Raw genomic sequence first — 23,139 nt, forward strand, 5'->3', positions numbered from 1 at the left:
ACCTACACCACCCGATGTCACAGGAAGGCCATAAAGATCATCAAGGACAACAACCACCCGAGCCACTGCCTGTTCACCCCACTATCATCCAGAAGGCGAGGTCAGTACAGGTGCATCAAAGCGGGGACCGAGAGACTGAAAAACAGCTTCTATCTCAAGGCCATCAGACTGTTAAACAGCCACCACTAACATTGAGTCGCTACTGCCAACATATAGCCACTTTAATAATGGAAAAATGGATGTAATTTTTTTTATCACTAGCCACTTTAAACAATTCCACTTAATATAATGTTTACATACTCATCTCATATGTATATACTGTACTCTATACCATCTACTGCATCTTGCCATCTTTATGTAATACATGTATCACTAGCCACTTTAAACTATGCCACTTTGTTTACATACCCTACATTACTCATCTCATATGTATATACTGTACTCGATACCATCTACTGCATCTTGCCTATGCCGTTCTGTACCATCACTCATTCATATCTTTATGTACATATTCTTTATCCCTTTGTGTGTATAAGGTAGTAGTTGTGGAATTGTTAGGTTAGATTACTCGTTGGTTATTACTGTATTGTCGGAACTAGAAGCACAAGCATTTCGCTACACTCGCATTAACATCTGCTAACCATGTGTATGTGACAAATAAAATTAGATTTGTTTAATTCTGTGCCCCAGCTATTAAAAATTGCATGTCATATTTTTGCAGCTCACAGTGACATCAAATCAAATCAAATTTTATTTGTCACATACACATGGTTAGCAGATGTTAATGCGAGTGTAGCGAAATGCTTGTGCTTCTAGTTCCGACAATGCAGTAATAACGAACAACTAACTAACAATTCCAAAAAAACTACTGTCTTATACACAGTGTAAGGGGATAAGGAATATGTACATAAGGATATATGAATGAGTGATGGTACAAAGCAGCATAGGCAAGATACAGTAGATGATATTGAGTACAGTATAACATATGAGATGAGTATGTAAACAAAGTGGCATAGTTAAAGTGGCTAGTGATACATGTATTACATAAGGATGCAGTCGATGATAGAGTACAGTATATACATATGCATATGAGATGAATAATGTAGGGTAAGTAACATTATATAAGGTAGCATTGTTTAAAGTGGCTAGTGATATATTTACATCATTTCCCATCAATTCCCATTATTAAAGTGGCTGGAGTTGAGTCAGTGTCATTGACAGTGTGTTGGCAGCAGCCACTCAATGTTAGTGGTGGCTGTTTAACAGTCTGATGGCCTTGAGATAGCTGTTTTTCAGTCTCTCGGTCCCAGCTTTGATGCACCTGTACTGACCTCGCCTTCTGGATGACAGCGGGGTGAACAGGCAGTGGCTCGGGTGGTTGATGTCCTTGATGATCTTTATGGCCTTCCTGTAGCATCGGGTGGTGTAGGTGTCCTGGAGGGCAGGTAGTTTGCCCCCGGTGATGCGTTGTGCAGACCTCACTACCCTCTGGATAGCCTTACGGTTGAGGGCGGTGCAGTTGCCATACCAGGCGGTGATACACCCCGCCAGGATGCTCTCGATTGTGTAGAAGTTTGTGAAGTTTGTGAGTGCTTTTGGTGACAAGCCGAATTTCTTCAGCCTCCTGAGGTTGAAGAGGCGCTGCTGCGCCTTCTTCACGATGCTGTGCCAAGGAACTTAAAACTTGCTACCCTCTCCACTACTGTTCCATCGATGTGGATAGGGGGGTGTTCCCTCTGCTGTTTCCTGAAGTCCACAATCATCTCCTTAGTTTTGTTGTAGTTTTGACATTCACATATTAGGTAGGAAATGGACTATGTGAGAATGTGTTAGAGGCTGGAGAGAAGTGTTGTATCTGGGTCGACATTTCTCTACCTCTCAACACCTGTAGCAAACAGAAAGACACACACACACACACACACACACACACACACTGTGACATTGCTATGGATGCGATAGTCTTATTAGCTGAATGGACGTATGTATTAGATGGGCAGAAGACACTCGGCCATTCTTGGGGGAAAAATAAAAAAGTGATCCACTGTTGGAGGACAAGGGTACAATTCTGTCAAAAAGTGATAATTTATCATTAAAACAAAATCTTTAAAGGGTGCTTCAAAGATAACAGAGAATGAGGAGAGCTACTTTAAATATTGGCCTGATACGGTTAACATTTTGCTTCCATAAGTGTTGAAAACACACATAGGCATGCATAATGTGCATAAACACAGTGCATTGTGCAGCTAATCCCGCCTAAGCACTCCTGTCTTGAGCTGTCTTCTGAAGCGGACTGAAAGATAGATGCTAAGGAACGAGAGCCAGAGCTTAGCCTAGCAGAGCCTAGGCACGTAGCAACAGCAGGTCTTGCTTATTAACGAAGCGTGTCGAGTGGCAAATTAAGCGTGAAATAGCCCTATCGCTGACACCACACAAACGACAGGTATGGAAGGGAAGGAAGAAGATGCAGAGAGAGAGAGCGAGAGAGAGAGAGAGAGAGAGAGAGAGAGAAATAGAGAGGGAGAGAGGATGTAGAAGCATGCTTTTGATGTTAATTTAACAATAAGTGTTTCTTGTCGTTGTCGTGAAACTGCACAACTAGCTATTCTACAAATTGCATACTGGTTTGGGATGACTGAATGATGTTATTAGAGCTGTAGGTTAATACTGTACCATTGGCTAATGTGTTTCTGTACATCATGGTGAAATGTCTGTGATACAGGCATTAGGAAAGGTATAGAATGGCTAAGAGGTGGGTTGAAAATATACTCTGGATACGACAGTGCCATCTATGGGTAGAATGAGACATGATGTGAAGTGTCTCTGCCTGGACACACCTAAACCAGTCATACACCTTTACATCAGGAGGCTCCTCAGAGGAGGAAGGGAGGACCATCATCCTCAGTGAATTTCATAAATATAAAAATAGTGAAACATTAATGTTATCCTTTTTAGATAAAACTATACTAAGTATATTCACTTCACCGAATCATTGATTAAAACACACTGTATTGAAATAAAGGTCTACAGTAGCCTCAACAGCATTCTGTAGGGTAGCACCATGGTGTAGCCGGAGAACAGCTAGCTTCCGTCCTCCTCTGGGTATGTTGACTTAAAAACAAAACCTAGGAGGCTCATGAATCTCACCCACTTCCAAAGAATTACACAGTAATTATGACAACTTCCGGAGGACATCCTCCAAAATATCAGAGCTCTTGCAGCATGAATTGACATGTTGTCCACCCAATAAAAGGATCAGATAATTAATCTAGTACTGAAAGCATAAGCTACAGCTAGCTAGCACTGCAATGCATACAAAGAGAGAAAGACAATAGTTGAACAGTTAACAAATGTATTCTTAAATTAAGGAGAAGCAAGAGAGAGAGAGAGAGAGTGAGAGAGAGAGAGAGTGAGAGCTAGCTACAGTATATTTGGTTGTATTCTTTTAAAAACGTTCACTTTCAGTTAGCTAGTTGAATGCAGCTAGCTAGTTTAGCCTGCTGAAACACCTGGCTCAAACAGAGAGGAATGCTATGTTAGCTAGCTGGCTATTGCTAGCCAACACTGGAACTCTTCCTAATCAAGGTAACCATTTGGATTTAGTCATTTTTTGCTGCCGGTGTAACTGCTAAACTGATTTCTAACTGTACACTGTATTGCATGACTGTAGTCAGTTTACTAAGACGTTAGTTATAGTAGCTATGTTTACTATGAAGTTAATATGATAACAACGATGTAGGCTGTGTGTTAGCAGTCATGATTTGAGGGTTTGGCTTGGAAAGGATTTTTTGCCTGGTCACAGACAGCTGATGTGTTGTGCAATGGAGTCCACAAGTGAAGGGAAAAGGTGAGAGAAGAGTGCATAGATATTGTTGCTTGAAGGAATTATATACATATATATACACACTGTTTTCTGACCCCTAGACTTTTTCCACATTTACATTACAGCCTTATTCAAAAAAGGATTAAAGTTTTTTCCCCTCATCAATCTACACACAATACCCTGTCATGACAAAACAGGTTTTTAGAAATTTAAAATAAAATACACTGAAATATCACATTTACATAAGTATTCAGACCCTTTACTCAGTACTTTGATGAAGCACCTTTGGCAGTGATTACATCCTCGAGTCTTCTTGGGTATGGCGCTGTATTTGGGGAGTTTCTCCCATTCTTCTCTGCAGATCCTCTCAAGTTCTGAAAGTTGAGATGGTGAGCGTCGCTGCACAGCTATTTTCAGGTCTCTCCACAGAAGTTAGATTGGGTTCAAGTCGAGGCTCAGGCTGGGCCACTCAAGGACATTCAGACACTTGTCCCGAAGCCACTCCTGCGTTGTCTTGCCTGTGTGCTTAGGGTTGTTGTCCTGTTAGAAGGTGAACCTTTGACCCAGTCTGAGGTCCTGAGTGCTCTGGAGCAGGTTTTCATCAAGGATCTCTCTGTACTTTGTTTCATTCATCTTTCCCTCGATCCTGACTAGTCTCCCAGTCATGCTGTGGGGAAATACATCCCCATTGCATGATGCTGTCACCACTATGCTTTACTGTAAGGATGGTGTCAAGTTTCCTCCAAACGTGACACTTGGCATTCAGGCCAAATAGTTCAATCTTGGTTTCACCTTTCAGTGCCTTTTGGCAAACTCCCAGAGGGCTATCATGTGCTTTTTTACTGAGGAGTGGCTTCCGTCTGGCCACTCTACTATAAAGGCCTGATTGGTGGAGAGCTGCAGAGATGGTTGTCCTTCTGGCAGGTTCTCCCATCTCCAAAGAGGAACTCTGGAGCTCTGTCAGAGTGGCCATCGGGTTCTTGGTCACCTCTCTGACCAAAGCCCTTCTACCCTGATTGCTCAGTTTGGCCAGGCAGCCAGCTCTAGGAAAAGTCTTGGTGGTTCCAAACTTCTTCCATTTAAGAATGATGAAGGCCACTCTGTTCTTGGGGACCTTCAATGCTGCAGACACCCTTCCCCAGATCTTTGTCTCGACACAGTCCTATCTCGGATCTCTTACTGACAATTCTTTCTACCTCATGGCTTGGTTTTTGCTCTGACATGCACTGTCAACTGTGGAACCTTATATAGACAGGTGTGTGCCTTTCCAAATCATGTCCAATCAATTGAATTTACCACAGGTGGACTCCAATAAAGTTGTAGAAATATTTCAAGGATGACCAATGGAAACAGGATGCACCTGAGCTCAATTTTAAGTCTCATAGCAAAGGGTCTGAATACTTATGTAAATAAGGTATTTCTGTTTATACATATACACACACACACTCATTTGCTAACATTTCTAAAATCCTGTTTTCACTTTGTCATTATGGGGTATTGTGTGTAGATTGATGAGTATTGTATATATATATATGTATATATATCCATTTTAGGATAATCCTGTAATGTAAAAAAATGTGGAAACGGTGAAGTGGTCTGAAAACTTTCCAAATGCACTTATCATGCTGTTTTTATATGTGGTTGCTATGAAATTGAACTGTGTTTGTGTGTGATGAGGGTGTATTCATTCCGCGGATTCTGTTTAAAAACGTTTCTTAACCTTTCTAGCGCAGGCGTTCCGCTAGCGGAACCCCTCGACAACATTCCGCTGAAAAGGCAGCACGCAACATTCTAAAATATTTTTTTGAAATATGTAACTTTCACACATTAACAAATCCAATACAGCAAATAAAAGATACACTTCGTGTTAATCTACCCATCGTGTCCGATTTCAAAAATGCTTTACAGCGAAAGCACAACATATGATTATGTTAGATCACTGCCAAGTCAAAAAAACACAGCCATTTTTCCTGCCAAAGATAGGAGTCACAAAAATCAGAAATTTAGATCAAATTAATCACTAACCTTTGATGATCATCAGATGACACTCCTAGGACATCATGTTACACAATACATGTATGTTTTGTTCGATAATGTGCATATTTTTATCCAAAAATCTCAGTTTACATTTTGAATTCCAAAACATCCAGTGATTTCTCAGAAATACTAATAATAAACATTGATAAAAGATACAAGAGTTACTCACAGAATTAAAGATATACTTCTCCTTAATGCAACCGCTGTGTCAGATTTCAGAAAAACTTCACAGAAAAAGCATAATCTGAGAACGGCGCTCAGAGCCCAATCCAGCCAAATAACACTATAAATTTTCACTTACCTTTGATGATCATCAGAAGGCACTCCCAGGAATCCTAGTTCGACAATAAATGACTGATTTGTTCCATAAAGTTCCATAAAGTCCATCATTTATGTCCAAATAGCCACTTGTTGTTAGCATGTTCAGCCCAGTAATCCATCTTCATGAGGTGCGAGCACTTCGTCCAGACAAAACTCAAAAAGTTCCGTTACAGGTTGTAGAAACAAGTCAAACGATGTATGGAATCAATCTTTAGGATGTTTTTAACATAAAACATCAATAATGTTCCAACCGGAGAAGTCCTATGTCTGAAGAAAAGCACTGGAACGAGAGCTAATTGGAATGGGAGCGCACGTCACGAGCCTGAGACACTCTGCCAGACCACTGGCTCCTTTATAGTAGAAACCTCATTCAAGTTTCTAAAGACGGTTGACATCTAGTGGAAGCCATAGGAAGTGCAACTTGACTCCATAGACACTGTGTATTCGGGAGGACAAGCTTTGAAAAACTACAAACCTCAGATTTCCCACTTCCTGGTTGGATTTTTCTCAGGTTTTCACCTGCCATGTGAGTTCTGTTAAACCTCACAGACATCATTCAAAACGTTTTAGAAACTTCAGAGTCTTTTCTATCCAATACTAATAATAATATGCATATATTAGCATCTGGGACAGAGTATGAGGCAGTTCACTCTGGGCACGCTATTCATCCAAAAGTGAAAATGCTGCCCCCTATCCCAAAAATGAGAATAAACATACCTTAACGTTTCTCTCATAGAAACAGTCATTTGTAACTGTTGGACTAATGACTACACCCTAGATCTGCTCGATGCAGGCCTTGATTACTCAAAATTCTCTCAATCTGTGCACCTACGTTGTAAACTTTCACTCATAGGCTAAGTTGTAGCAACCTCATGTCGGGTACAGGGAAAATTTGATTATCATGTAGTAGCCTAAACCTATTGATGTTACATTGAGCCGGGTGAATAGAATATGAATGACAGTTATCCAATATGCTGTCATAGAAATAAGGCCATGCTCATACAAAAATATTCATCCTCCCTCATCTTAAACAGCACTGACCGCCACTGCTTTACACACTCGCATAGCCACACACACACAGTAGCATGTCCTCTGTCTCACGCATACATTCATGCTACGTCTTTGTAATATACAGTATTATCTTTTCTTATCTCCCCTCTCATAAATTAACCATCTGATTATCTCATCTCAGTAACTGGATCTAAAGTGACTTCCCCCCCCCCCCAAACTTGACGCCTTAACCTTAATGAAGGCATCACAGCCAAAATGACTGGTTGTCAGTCGGATGCAAATGAGCTACAAAATGAGTAACATTTTAATGAATGAAGTTAAGGGCCAATATTAAAGTATTAGAATATATACACACCGACAGAGTATATACACACCAACAGAGTATATACACACCAACAGAGTATATACACACCAACAGAGTATATACACACCAACAGAGTATATACACACCAACAGAGTATATACACACCAACAGAGTTTATACACACCAACAGAGTTTATACACACCAACAGAGTTTATACACACCAACAGAGTATATACACACCAACAGAGTATATACACACCAACAGAGTATATACACACCAACAGAGTATATACACACCAAAAAAAGTGTTACTACTACTGATATGTTTCTGACATTAAGCTAAAATGTTACAGGTAGCTTAGCTCCCTTAAAGTACATGGCAAAATCTCATCAAAATCAGAAAGATGGAAATTAGTAGTTTTCCCATACCTGTCATATGGTTCGTTAAGTTCGAATTTCTGGTTAAGCGCTGGACAGCGAGAGAGAGGAGGAGAGATGGATTAGGAGAAAGGGGAAGGGAGAGCGGGAATGATTAGGCTAAACTGATGGCTGCTAAATAGAAATGAAGTCAGAATCACCTAACCAGCTAGACAGTTGTGTCTAAACGTGGAAATACACCCCAAATAAACATCATGTAAATACCCCCAATTACAGAACAAGCACTACAAGGCCAAGAGTGTTTTTTGCCAATGTATCTATAAATATACAGTATTTTTTGTTGTTGCTCTTTTGCACCCCAGTATCTCTACTTGCACACCATTATCTGCAGATCTATCACTCGAGTTGATGCTAAATTGTAATTATTTTGCTACTATGGCCTATTTATTGCCTCACCTCCCTACTCCTTCGTCATTTGCACACACTGTATATTTTTCTATTGTGTTATTGACTGTACGTTTGTCTATCCCATGTGTAACTCTGTGTTGTTGTTTATGTCGCATTGTTTTGCTTTATCTTGGCCAGGTCGCAGTTGTAAATGAGAACCTGTTCTCAACCGGCCTACCTGGTTAAATAAAAGGTGAAATAAAGAAAATAATAATGAAATAAAAAAAAGATATGGATAACGAAAGAGGTTATTAGTGTCACTTAAAGATGATCAAAGTTATGGTGTAGTATAAGTACAGGCTTAACTGAACGACAACAGAGACAGAATGCAACATGAAATAGTTTGGGGTAGGCCTCGTCTGCTGATGGAAGACCGTTGTTTCAAAACAGCAAGTGAGACACACAAAGGGTGAGTTGATGCTTAAATACTACCCTAGATGCATGCCCATTGGTTGAAAGAATGGAAAGTGATTATTGCATGAGTTAGCCCAAAGGTTAGCCAGGAAGCGTAGTGGAAATGCCTTAGTGTGCCATGCTCATAGACTGAAGTTAATAGGTGATTGACCTTCAGCCCGCTTGCTAATAGTGAAGGAGGGGGAGAGACGTGACGCTATGCTGACGAGGTCACATTAATAACAATACCATGTAAATGCCTGCTAAGCTAAAGAGGTAGCATTATAAAACACTACATTATGAATACCTGCTATTGCCTGTGAGATAGGAATAGATGCGAATTATATGGTGCTTACTAGATACATTTAAAAGTGTTCAAAATTCACACCAGCCTTAAGGACTCAACATTTGTGAACTTCATATCAACATTTTGTGACCATGGAGGTTCACTTCACCATTGAAATCCTATACAATCCTAGAGAAAGACAATGCCCCACAGTCAATCAAAGCTGTTCTCCGTTTACACTGGATGTCCATCGGAAGAAGACACGATGAAGGTTTGTGTGTGTGTGTGTTTGTGTGTGACTGATCCTCTGTATACTCTCAGACAAAGCCGATAACACCGCCCCCTCTCTCTCCACCGGAGCCGATACGATCATTACACAAACAAGAAGCTGTCATTATTCACCGGGACTGTGTGTGTGTGTGTGTGTGTTCCAGCCTTGAAGGAGAAGGCCACAAAGGCCAGAGTCTGTGTTAGATGGGTATGTGTATTCCACACTCCAGAAAAAGCATAGTTACAAAACCAACTAGCCAGTTTACGAAAAAGTCTAGTCTCGCTATGTCTAGAGGTTTTAGGCCTGCCTAGCTGTTCCATAATCTGTCAATGTGTGCATTTAACGTGAAAGTAAGTATATGAGAAAAGGGTGTTGGATGCATTTGCTAAGGAGACAATGCACTTAACAGGGTCCAGGGCGATCTCGGTCCTTACCCTGTTCAGTTAGTGAAGCTGGTGGCAAAAATAAGATATGCGAAAAGTCATACGATAACAACAAGGTAGCAAACAAATGTGGGAAAACCCAGCCGAGCCAAGGCCCTACTCAGTCCACCTATCACTCTGCAATTACTTGTCAATCACCCACACCTGTGAGCAATTAGCTGCTTGCCCGGCCTTGCTGGTACTTCAAGCACCTGGGCCTGTTGCCGCTGCCCCGGGGGGGGGGGGGGGGGGGGATGTGATGTGTATAGTTGAAGTGTGCTGTCTAGCTATGGCCAACAACACTTCCCTACCTACTAACTATTTCTAAAGCCCTAGCGATTTAGCTGTGACAAATGTTAAACCTGTTGATCAAGTTTTAATTGGTGCATCCGTACGGTGCCTTTCACTCCCAAAACTTCTCATTATCACACTTTAACACAAGTGGTGAAGACGACAAAACCGAGCTCCTTCCCCAGAAAGTCTCCCTCAAATCCAGCCAGGAGCTCATAATATGAGTCAAAGTTACACAGAATCCACAAGCCCCTTCTGCAGACGCAGAGAAGATTCCCGGGGCTAGGGAGGGCCGCAGTAAGCCGCGCCTAGGGAGGGCCGCGGTAAGTAAAGCGGTGAGGATAAGGTAAAGGACAATGCTTCCCGTGGAAAAGAACAAGGGGGAAAAGAAAGAGAAAAACAAAGGGAGATTAGACTGTGGGTTTATCCCAGTTACTGGTGGGATTACGTGATGTGCCACTTTCATTGGTGCACACGCAGACCCACACACCAGTGGGGTTAAGGAGCTCAGTTGGCCCAAGTCTCTGTTATTGGGGTGTAATGACTTTAGAGGATGTCATGTGATAAAGAATAAAGCTGGGCCCGGTCTTCAAGCTGTTTCTCCTGGACTCAATGGACTGCCTCTCTTTTCTTCTTTCACTCTCTTTTCCCCAGACCCCTCCCTCACACTCAGTGTACAGCACCTGTCCTGTATAGCTACTTCACCCTCCCTTCCCCCCCCCCCTCTTCTACCTGTACTTTACCACTCTCCACGCAATTTTTGTTTTGTTCAAACTTCAAACTTCCGTTCTCCTTCCCCTCCTACTTCTATCCTCCAACAGTGCCTTCTGCTTCCCCTCCTCCCTCCTTCAACCCTCCCCCTCCTTCAACCCTCCCCCCTCCTTCAATTCTCCCTTCTGCGTCCCCTCCTCCTCCTACCGTTCCTTATCATTTCCCCTCCTTCAACCCTCCCTTGTCCTTCCCCTCCTCCTTCTATAGTCCCTTCTCTCCTCTTTTTCTTTTTCTCCCTAGTCCCTGTGTATACAGCATTCTTCCTCCGTCTTCCTCTCCCTCTACTCCCAGTCGTCCTCCTCTTCCCTCTCCCAGGCTAGCTGATGGAGGGGAGTGATAAGGTGGTCCACTTCAGATACGCTGCATGGCCCCTCTGGGATAAGACCTTTATCTGTGTGTGTGTGTGTGTGTGTGTGTGTGTGTGTGTGTGTGTGTGTGTGTGTGTGTGTGTGTGTGTGTGTGTGTGTGTGTGTGCTTGAGGATGGGAGTGAGATAATTAATGGCTGAGGGTCAAGAGTCCCCAGTAAACTACACACTGGAAAAAGTGGACATAATTCTGTTAACATAATGTTGATTCAACATACCTTTCAACATACCTTTGCTTAGTGAGTTCTCCAGTTGTGGTTCTCTCTCCATCTTCTCTCTCTCCCCCTCCCATCCTCCTATCTTCCAGGAGCTGTGGCTCCTGTCGTCCCATTGGAGAATGAGCTGGGTTCTAATTCAATTATCCAGTAGCCAGTTCCAGTTGTTCATTAAGACAATTGAATCAAAGCCTATTCTATTAGCCCAGCCACAGTGATGTCAGCAAGCTGCACCGATTGCAAAGCCACATACCGCAATTAGACTCATTGTCAGCTAGGCTGGACTAGGCCTGTGGTGCCAAACCACTGGGCGCACACTGGTTGAATGAATGTTGTTTCTGAATGACGTTGATCCAATATGGAATAGACGTTGAATTGACATCTGTGACAAGTGGGAAGTCTTTCAGAGAGAGAGCGAGAGAGAAACAACACAGAGAGTGTAACTTCAGGATAATTTCATGCATGTTCACAGATCATTGTGATATAGCTTTATTTTCAAGTTACGTGTACTCTAAAAAAACAGGAAACAATGGAGGCTAACGTTCTGCTAAGAAAACCATTCAGAAATCTTTAGCCATCACTATGAGACCATCATTGGGAATGGTCATGGAAAGCATACTGCGAAACCAAAAGTATTCCGATGGGCATTGCTCTGTTTTACATCCCCGTTCCGCATTCACTCACCCGGCTCAGTTAATTGCATGAATGGAAATCAATAGTGTGATAGAATTCAAAACGTGCCATGTCATTTTCAGACTTCGCACCTTCCAGCCGTCTCGTCGAATCAAAAGATAGCTGCATGGGTTTCCACGGAAACAACACTTCCTGTTATTCCAAAGTCTTTGACAGGAATAACGTGGGAAAGTAAGAGAGGCGGCGGTGTTGGGGAGAGAAGGAAGGAGGGAAGATCATAGGACTTGTCTTTGCCTGACAATGTTGTTGCTATAAAAGGTTAAAGTGTTGCTATGTTTGTTCGTCTAACTGCAAATATAATGTACCGTTCTATCTCTAACACACACCCATGACCCTCCCCATACTGTAGGCAATGCCAGATCCTAGATCTTGTCCAATCACCCAAGATATTTCCTTAATTCCACCGTCTTAATTAAAACTGAAGGGTAGCAATAAAAACAACACTTCCTGTTATTCCAAAGTCTTTGACAGGAATAACGTGGGAAAGTAAGAGAGGCGGCGGTGTTGGGGAGAGAAGGAAGGAGGGAAAATCATAGGGCTTGTCTTTGCCTGACAATGTTGTTGCTATAAAAGGTTAAAGTGTTGCTATGTTTGTTCGTCTAACTGCAAATATAATGTACCGTTCTATCTCTAACACACACCCATGACCCTCCCCATACTGTAGGCAATGCCAGATCCTAGATCTTGTCCAATCACCCAAGATATTTCCTTAATTCCACCGTCTTAATTAAAACTGAAGGGTAGCAATAAAAGCAATAAGGCAGATAACATTCAAAGGGCTGTTTAAACATGGTCGTTGTGAATAATGGGGTAGGAGAGAGGATATAAGACATTTTATAGAGAGACTGGTATTTGTGGAGAAATGTCGGTGAGAAGGAGATTGGGGGGGACCCAGTAACCTATTTAATATATATGTATGTAATATACAGACGACACATGTGGTGTACAAAAGGCTAATCTCTGGTGTATGAGGGAAATTGCATGCATGCACACGCGCCACACAACACACACACAGATGAGATTGACAGTCCATCACAGTGCTAGTTGGTACCAGGAGCTGTGAGGAGTGATTTATTGATCTACCGTTTGACTCCCAGTCTGCAGTACTGTTGTTCTGGTGCTCTGGAATTGATCACACATAGTAGCAGAGAGAACAAGTCTGATTCCAGCAACAAACATCTGTAGGGGTTGAACTCAAACGCATGCTAGAGGTGAAATGTATGTCCGTATTTCCATTAGCCGGTAATAACAGACTTTTGTAAAAAACGAAAATCCGATAATATTGTAGCAGGACAATTGTCCTGGAGGGGGGAATCCCATTGCGAAATAATGCGTTTTAGCCTATTAATTGATTGAAATACCAGTCGATGTAGCTTGCGCCAGAGACGCTGCAACAGCGGACCAAACAGCTGTTTGTTGCTGCTGGAGTGAAACATGCGCTTTAATAAGCGCATTGCGCAACAACTCTAATGGCAATTGCGTGTAAAATATTTTTTTTAAACAATGACCACAATTAAAAACAACTAATTGTGTTTCTTCTCAACTGGTAAATTGAAGCGCACTTCCCATTCGCCAATCAAGTGCATAGGCAACTTGGCAGGCTTCAGCGTGTCACACGCCACTTTGCAATGAGCTGGAGACATGAGCTTGAAACGTTTTGCTACATATTATGAGGAATGTCTTACCTCGTTTCAAACTAGCCTAGCCAAAGTCTAACCAAACCTGCAGGCAATTATTTTATAAAGACTTCCATATGCCATTGGAACAATTAACATTTTTCTCTCGTGTTCTATTAGTTTTCAAATCAAGTTTCTTTCATTGTCCAGTAGCCAGAGGCACAATCCTAGTCACATTAGCCACCCATGCTAGTTGTTGCATCTTTAGATATCCCGTCTAAATTTCTAACGGATATTTTAATCTCTGTCACATGGCGTTTTCCCACTAATTGCATTATGGAACGAACATTTGCGTGTAGCCTACTGCCTTGGAGATTGACATAGGCTAGTGATTTTGTTGTTCGTTACTCCTCTTGTTGGCTGTGGGAAAGTTCAATTTACTTAAGGGAAAGCTTCCCCTAGCCTGTGTTCTCACATCTTCTAATTGCTCATCGGAATTCAGTAGGAATAACGCACGCCATTGCATCCGAGTTGCATGTCCTGTTACGATTAATTACCATAAACAAAATGTGATTTCTGGTATTCTGAGCACCGTGGTTGGACGCCCTAATCAGGTTGTGCAACCAATGCATATGGATCCAGTAAATTTAAATGTCCAGTAAATGAAAATGCTTCCGGTGAAATGTCTGGCCCACATTTTTATACCGGAAACCCTAGTGTGTGTGTAGTTGTGAATTTGAGTGGAAACGCACACATACACACGCAATTCTTCCAGACAATGGATATGTGGAGTGAGATTTCAGCAATGGCGTGCGAGTGTGTGTTGGATGTTGCAGTATTGTATAGGGCTGTCAGCTGTACCTAGTTGAGCCTCTCTGCAGGGTGACCCAAAGGGTTATCTTCAAGGTTCCACCACACCTTGCTTTGCCGCTAGCGCACTGCCCGTAACCATGGTAACAGTGGAGAAGGGACAATATGAGGCTGCAAGACACACACACACACAGGTATTGTAGGTAGTGGCACTAGTATCCTCTTGGGGATAAAGCCATAGGGATCGAGAGGGTTGGGGACCTGTGATTGATTGAGTGAGGGAAAAAAACAGGATATGTTAAAGGAATAGGAAGGGGTAAAGAACAGATGAAAAGGAGAGAAAGCAAGTAGTTCTCACAATCGATCCTAGAGGTGTGTCATTCCAACACTCACACAATGGCGTCAGGTTATCCAGGGGTGAAAGTCGATTTAAAATTTTAAAAAAACGTTACGGTACCTCCTATGTGTTCATGTTTTTTTTTAATGGGCCTAATTGAAAAGACATGACATTTAACTGTAAAAATGTATGACCTTTTAGTGTGGCATGAACACAACCAGTCCTGATGTTTTCAAACAAATCACTTGGAAACGTAGGCTACCTGCACCCGTTCGTCCACTTCAAAGAAATTCCAGCATCTGAAAGTGCACGGTGCACCTGCCATTTAATGAATGGAAAGAGACGTCTATTAAAACACCAACAAGTGTTATGTTATTCGGTGATTGTCATTAGGCACATCTGTAGCCTCACTTGATAGATGGGTCCACTGCTGTCTGTCTTGGCTCCAGCCAATCATCTCTGCTTTGGCAAAAATATTGTACATCGATCCACACCGCAGTTTGGAGCGTAGCCTATACCACCGGTTTTCAAGTCCATTTGCACATTGTTTTCATGCTGCCGACAGGCAGTAATGATAAATGATGGTGTAATAGCCTAAATCTTTGTTTTAATTATTGTGATATGCTCATGTTCTACCGGCGTACCTCCACTATTTATTTTTGACAGTAGTCCGCAACGGAGAATACCGGACATCCCCCCCCCCCCCCCCCGAGTTTATCCGATACCCATATCATTAGGTCATTTACCTTACCAATTGAACATAACTATGCAAGGCTTGAAATGAAAACTGGTGCTCCAGAATAATCACCGTCCTACATTCTACATCTGCATTATAAAATATGACTTTTTCTTAGCTACTAACTAATCTTCCATAAATCTTAAACTAATCCCTCCCTCCCCCCACCCACACACAGAGTCTCCCTTGGTATCTCCATAGAGTCGGCTTAAGGACGCCAGCTGTTTAATGAAACCATGAGCACCGTGCAATCAAGCCGCGCATTGGCGCATTGTGGGTAGGAGGCACCCCGAGTGTGGGGCATTAACGTCAGGAGGTGCAGCGCGACAAAGAGCCATCTTCAATCTCATTTTGTCAGGATTGGAAGGATTTATTTGAGCCCTGAAGGATGTGCCAGTGCAATTTCAAAATAAATCAAGACAATGCACTACAGATGACAAATCAAGATAATACACTCCAAAACAAGGACATGGAAAAAGGGAGAGAAGGCATGCGGTAGGTATAGTGGTAGGTAGTGCTGGATTGAGTCCGAGTGGAGTTGGGCCCAGTTGGATTAGTTTAGACAGAAAATGGAGGGTGATTTAAAGTGATGGGGGAAGATGGATGTGCTGCTCTCCTTCTCCTCCCCCGCGCCTTCCTTCTCTTCTTTGGTTTCTTGTTCTTTCTCAACCGTGGTTTATCAGCAGGGTCTGTGGACAAGGCACAGCAAATGACCGTCAGTCATTCAGTCTATAGACATGGGCAAAGACACAAACGCAAAATCACAAAGATGTTATCATATACTCACAATGTACTTACGCACTCATTCAAACGGTAAGAAATTGTAGTCCTCCCCTCCACCCTAACACACTCCCTCAAACAGGTTGATGCTACATAGGGGTTCCGCCAAGACTCCAAAAGAAAACAAAAGCTCTCTAGCTCACCACAGACTGTGAGTAATGACTACGTACACACACACACACACACACACACACACTACAACCCATAGCCATAAAAGACAGGCGGATAAATGCTGATCGCTGTTCACAGGGAGTAAAGTAACACTCCCTATACTTTGAATGCATTTTTTCAATGCGAAAGGTAGGTAAACGTTTGCGCAAAATAAATAAGATGCATCAACGGCATTTATCCTCCACTACACCATTGCATATGAGCTACTGTATACTCGTCCGATCCACAATAAACCCCTAAACCCTACCCCCATGTACTTCTGAAATAAATATTGTAAGCAATATGGTGAAAATGACAATTCCACCTTGCCCATCGAAGGTGGGAGTTATAGCCTTATTGCTAGTACCTATCCAATCCTTTTTTAGACTTATCTGATAATAGGTACAGTCACAGGCTGATAGGCAATAGCGCAAGCAGTCACACACACACACACACACACACTTCACTGACTCACTGGCTTTTCTCTCGGAAAAACTAAAATAATAGAAAGGAAAATCAATATCTGTCTTCTCTCGTCTGCACTAACAACAGATTCTCTCAGAACCAGTCCGTCAGTCACCAGCAAACCATCCAGCCAGTCATTTACAGTAGGCCCCAAAATATCTGGCACCCCTGATTGGCAATACTTAAAATATAAACAATATAATTGTAGAGAAACTCAAAATACCAACATGTGAGAAATACTGTACTTTATTAATGTCTCAATGGAACCCACCAAAAATCATACAATTATTTAATACCAAATCAATTTCACCAAAATCAAAGGTTACATAATTATTGTCACTCCTGATTTAGTACTTCGTGCAACCGCCTCTTGCAAGGATAACAGCATGGAGTCTTTTGCTGTAATGTTTGATGAGGTTAAGGAAGACATTTGGAGGGATTTTGAACCATTCGTCTATGGAGATCCTTTCAAGATCCTTCACATTCTTGAGTTTGAGCTTATCAACTCCCCTCTTCAACTCAGCCCACAGGTTTTAGATTGGATTGATGTCCGGCGACTGAGATGGCCATGGCAGAACATTGATTTTGTTGTCACATTACCATTTCTGTGTGGATCTTGAGGTATGTTTCGGGTCATTGTCTTGTTGGAAAGTCCACCTACGGCAAAGTCCCAGCCTTCTGGCAGAGGCAAACAGATTGTCAGCCAAAATTGCCTGATACTTGGTGGAATTCATTATGCCATCAATCTTAACCAGTGCCCTTGGATCTCTGGAATTAAAAGAGCCCCAAAACATAATTGACCCACCATCATATTTCACCGTGGGTATGAGGTGCCTGTCCTTGTATGAATCTGTGTTTCGACGCCAAACATGCCGATGCTGTATCGAAGCAAAACGTTACATTTGTCTCATCTGACCAGAGCACCTTCTTCCAGTCATATTTTAAATGACGTTTGGCAAACTCCAAGCGCTTGCGTCTGTGTCTTGGGGCCAGAAAGGGTTTTCTGGCAACTCTTCCAAAGAGCCTGTGGTTGTGGAGGTGGCGTCTGATGGTGCTTGTTTAAACCTGGTGACCCTAAGATGCCACCAAGGCCTGGAATTCTTTCACAAGTGATTCTTGGGGATTTTGTTGCTTCTCTCACCATCCTCCTCCCTATCCTGGGGGCAAAATGCATTTGCGTCCTCTACCCATGAGGTTTACAACTGTTCCATATCTTTAGAATCTTTTTCATAATTGCCCTGACAGTGCTCAGTGGTATATTCAATCGTTTGTGGATCTTCTTGTAGCCATTACCAGATTTATGAAGGCCTACGACCATCTGTCTCTTTTGAACTGCCAGTTCTTCTGATTTGTTCATGATGTTTTATGACAAAGGGATATTGCATGCGTGTTACCTCATTTTTATACCCTAGTGAAACAGGAAAACGATGTAATGGCTCAATATAGTTCCTTAAATAAGTGTAATTTAATTACTGGTTTAATTTTGGTAGATGTTATCTGCAATAATCTTTAAGGGTGCCATTCATTGTGATACCATGATTTGGAATTAAATCAATAAATGATTTTGGTGGGTTAAAATTAAGTACAGTATTTCACACATGTTGGTATTTTGAGTTTCTCTTTATAATTATATTGTTTATATTTTTTAAAGTATTGTTTGTGCATTGCCAGTCAGAGGTGGCAGTAATTTTGGAGCCCACTGTATTAATTCAGTCAGTCAATTAGCCAATCTGCCAGATAGTCAAGTGAGTCACATACTCATTCAGGAAATAGCCAGTAATTTAGTGAATCAGATAGTAAGTATATTATACACTTATAATCAGTTAGTGAATCAGATACTATGCAAGTTACATATTCAGTCAGTTACCATTAGTAAGTCCGCAATTAAATCCAAATGGTAGAAGTTACCAGTCCTGAATAACATGTTAAGATAAACACATTCACAGTGCTTTGAACCACAACAGTTGGTTACAGTACTGTGGGAAGAGAGAGAGAGACCATCAGGCCATTCACACAAGTAGAGGTGACCTTGGCTGGAGACAGTGATGATGATGACAGATGAAAAGGAGACACCACACATGCCATTGGCTGAAGAATGTGTGTAAAAGCCAATTTACTCCATATCTGAAAATGTGGTCGCAGGCACCGTATGGAGGGTGTGACTCAATTGCGGAGCCTCTAGAGGTATGAGGGGCCAAATTGAGCTCCTTACCGCATTGCCGTGTGCCTCCCAAATTTTGGAACAATGCGGAGGGCTCCGCATAGACATGATAGGTTGACAGTAGATGTGGGTGCGAGGTCCAGTAAAAATACAGATTCACTTCCTTGACAACAGCTCTGCTCAGTGAAGTGCAAGAAGTATAAATGCCCTGACTTCTGCAGTGGCCGTATCGCAGTAAATACTCCACAGCCACTGCAGACGTCGGATTAACCATGCATAGGGTTGTCGTGGTGACCGTATTACCGCCACACCGGTGGTCACGATTCAGGAAGGCAGTCAAATTCCACGTTACCGTTTAGTCACGGTAATTAGACTTCTCCAAGCTCTGATGCTGCTGGTGGTCATTAGTAGCCTACCAAACTTGCTAATCTCAGACGACACAAAGAGGTTGAACACACTAGTAATAGGGTTTGCGACAATGGCAGCGGATAATATTAGGAAATTAGCCGCCAAATATTTTAAGCAAATATTCAAATAAAATCCAACTTTGTCACTTGTGACGAATACAACATGTAGACCTTACCGTGAAATGCTTCATTACAAGCCCTTAACCAACATGTAGACCTTACCGTGAAATGCTTCATTACAAGCCCTTAACCAACATGTAGACCTTACCGTGAAATGCTTGTGCCGAATACAACATGTAGACCTTACCGTGAAATGCTTGTGCCGAATACAACATGTAGACCTTACCGTGAAATGCTTGTGCCGAATACAACATGTAGACCTTACCGTGAAATGCTTGTGCCGAATACAACATGTAGACCTTACCGTGAAATGCTTGTGCCGAATACAACATGTAGACCTTACCGTGAAATGCTTCATTACAAGCCCTTAACCAACAGTGTAGACCTTACCGTGAAATGCTTCATTACAAGCCCTTAACCAACAGTGCAGTTCAAGAAAGAGTTACCAATATTTACCTAATAAAGTTAAAAAAATATATACAAAGTAACACATTACAATAACAAGGCTATATACAGGGGGTACCGGGTAATGTGCGGGGGTACAGGTTAGTCAAGGTCATTTGTACATGTAAGTAGGGGTAAAGTGACTATGCATAGATAAACAGCGAGTAGCTGGGGGTCAATGTAATAGTCCGGTGGCCATTTTATTAATTGTTCAGCGGTCTTATGCCTTGGGGTAGAAGCTGTTAAGGAGCCAATTGGACTTAGACTTGGCGCTCCGGTACCGCTTGCCGTGACTTAGCAGAGAAAAAAAGTCTATGACTTCGGTGACTGGAGTCTCTGACAATTTTAGGGCTTTCCTCTGACACCCCCTAGTATTTTGGTCCTGGATGGCAGGAAGCTTGGCCCCAGTGATGTGATGTTGCTTATCTTTACAACAGGAGTATATCCTACCTGGTTGGCATGAAAATGAACCACAGGAAAAGAGTCCTCCATTTGAAATTTAAGTGCAGAGATGACATATATTATTTAGTATATGTGAAGACAAGAATAGTCTGATGGGTGACAATATTAGTCGATCACTTGTGAATTATATATTATCACAAGTATTATATATTACCACTTGTGAATGATGTCCAGCTTAGGGCAAGAAACATTGCCTTTTTTTGTGACTTTTTCTAATCATAGTCACACACCTCATGTAGCCTAGCCCATAGGCCTATATGTTTTAATAAGGTTTGTATCACAACTAAAGTGACCAACTAACTTCTTAAAATTAAGCACTTTAAAAATCAGCTTTACAAGGGATGTAGAGGACGAACTGGCATATATACGCAGCACGTGAGTTTCAAGTTTGGGAAAGATCATTTTCACCATAAAAATACACCTTTACATGCATAATCGCATTTGCGGTCACTTTTGATAATGGTGTTTTCTCCAAATGGAACATTTGTGCTCATTGCATACTGCCGTGTGCGCATTGCTGCGCTTATAATGTTAATAAATAGCCTAATAGTTTTAAAAACATTTTAAGCTAAACCGTCTGTTGCATCAGCCTCTGTGTAAAAATGTTTTTGTTGTATTAATTTGTGATCTATCGCATCCCACAACATGTTTGGAATATTTGTTTCTCGCACAGAATAGGTCAACTTTTGTAAATGGGGATAGTAGATTGACATAGGCTAGTGCTTTTGCTGTTCGTAAAGCCTACTCATCTTATTGGCTGACAAAAAGTACATGTGGACAGTTCTTCCAATATCTTCAATATGCACGCCGGAATTGAATAAGGACGCACGCAGTTGCGTCCCCGATGTGTCTGTCTTCACTTGTGGCCTGCGAGTACTGCCTGCTCCAAAGCACTTCAATCTCACTCACACAGCTCTCCATCACGATCACGTGATGAGTGAGATGAGATGCTTCGGAGCAGGCAGCCCTCCGTGAGAAGGGCTGCAAAACGCATGGGTATTTTTAGGGGGCATTACGGCCACACAAAGGGTATGCTGCTGGAAAACTCGAGGCATTGTCAAGTGCTTCTCAAATTGTGAATGAGAGACTGATGAAGTGTGTACAGCCTGCGCCAAAAAACTAAGCAGAGCTCATGCCTTTCAAGCTACTTTTTTCAAATCATAATTAGTCGCATCATGCAGCCTGACAATGTATTGAAAATCAAAACATACAGCCCAACGTTTGTAGAACAACTAAAGTTATATTAGTAACTCTAAATGAAGCATATAGGAGTACCTATTTCTTTGTTAACCGCTCAACACAGAATAGCCCCATGTGGGCACTCTCTCAAATCGTTTGAAGCAAATATCCTTTCTATTTCATTCAGCTTTGTTCAATTGTATTCTTAATATAAAATAATACCACGCAAATCTTTTCTGCTAAATGAGCTAGTGTAGTCTACACCCGTATGGTATAGCCAGATCAGGACTTAACATAAGGACAACTCAGAGTATGCTATTCTTTTCTTCTGAAATAGACTACATTTTCTTCATATCATTTTTCTTTAGACTTGTCTCAAATAAATAATGACTTTATTGTGAAGGTTTAGGCTATATTACATGGATTTATTAGACTTTCTAAAATGTAGATGTTCAAAAGGTTTGCATCAGTGGTTTGTTGGCTGTGTGTAGAATCTTGAAGATGCCAAATGTGTTTATGTTCATTTATGGTCAATTACCGTGAGACCGACAGTTATTTGCTTGACAATCACCAGCTGACGAAATTTCGTGACCACCACAGTCCTAACCATGTAGAACCTTTTAGCGTTTGTGTGTCTGTGTGTGCGTGCATGCGTGTGCGTGCGTGCGAGTGCGTGTGCATGCGCTTGCTTCATCACCATCCTACAGTCACACAGATCATCACCACCCATCTAAATGAATGGCCTGATCACATGACATGCAATTACCCGACTGAGAATCGTACATTAAGGAGATGGCTGTTCATAGGTTTCAGTATGGATTGCATACTGTCGTGGTGTGACTGATAGAGTGCGTGTGTGTATTGGCTTGAGTGTTCTACTGTGCTCCTTGTCCTGAACGGGGATGAATTTATCATATGAGTGGCGGCAGACAGACACAGGCAGACAGGCTCGCTCTTTTCCTCCTCTCTTTTTCCTCCTCTCTGTCATTGTGCTGTATAAATACCATCTGAAACCCATGAGAGACAAACAGTAACACAAAACCTAGTCCACTTATTGTACTTACATATAAAGGGGATTGATAAGTGGGCACTGTCTGCAATCTGTTGGCCATTTGTATCCTGTAGTGTTCATACACACATGCACATGCATGGATGCACTCATGCCACGCAAGAACACACACATTTGAGGCCTTGTGTTAACACTAGCCACTAGGCCACAGATGAGCCGAACTGCAGTTTTTCATGGAATGGTGATCCTTGGTTTGATACCACTCGTAAAGTTACTGCTACACCCACTGTGAATGAGATGGAGAAACAATGGAGTTAAGGCTGAATACAGGGGAGCGGAATAGAGAAAGGGGAGAGAATGAACAAATGACTGAATGAATGACTGAATGAACAAACACCGAAACAATCAAACAAACAAACGAAAGACCAAATGAAAG

General features: G+C 42.0%; 1 protein-coding gene across 2 annotated transcripts in view; it reads right to left on the bottom strand.

The window, feature by feature from the left end:
• Positions 1–15,872: 15,872 nt before the first annotated feature.
• LOC109891996 (MICOS complex subunit mic25a) overlaps positions 15,873–23,139 on the bottom strand; it is a 53,777-nt gene continuing 46,510 nt past the window's right edge. For both annotated transcript variants that reach the window (XM_020484435.2, XM_031826391.1), the window contains one exon: positions 15,873–16,215. In XM_020484435.2, the coding sequence (XP_020340024.1) occupies positions 16,192–16,215 (24 nt within the window). In that variant the 3' untranslated portion in view covers positions 15,873–16,191. The remainder of the gene's footprint in view (positions 16,216–23,139) is intronic.

The sequence above is a fragment of the Oncorhynchus kisutch genome, linkage group LG1 (genome assembly GCF_002021735.2).
Source record: "Oncorhynchus kisutch isolate 150728-3 linkage group LG1, Okis_V2, whole genome shotgun sequence".
Classification (NCBI taxonomy): domain Eukaryota; kingdom Metazoa; phylum Chordata; class Actinopteri; order Salmoniformes; family Salmonidae; genus Oncorhynchus; species Oncorhynchus kisutch.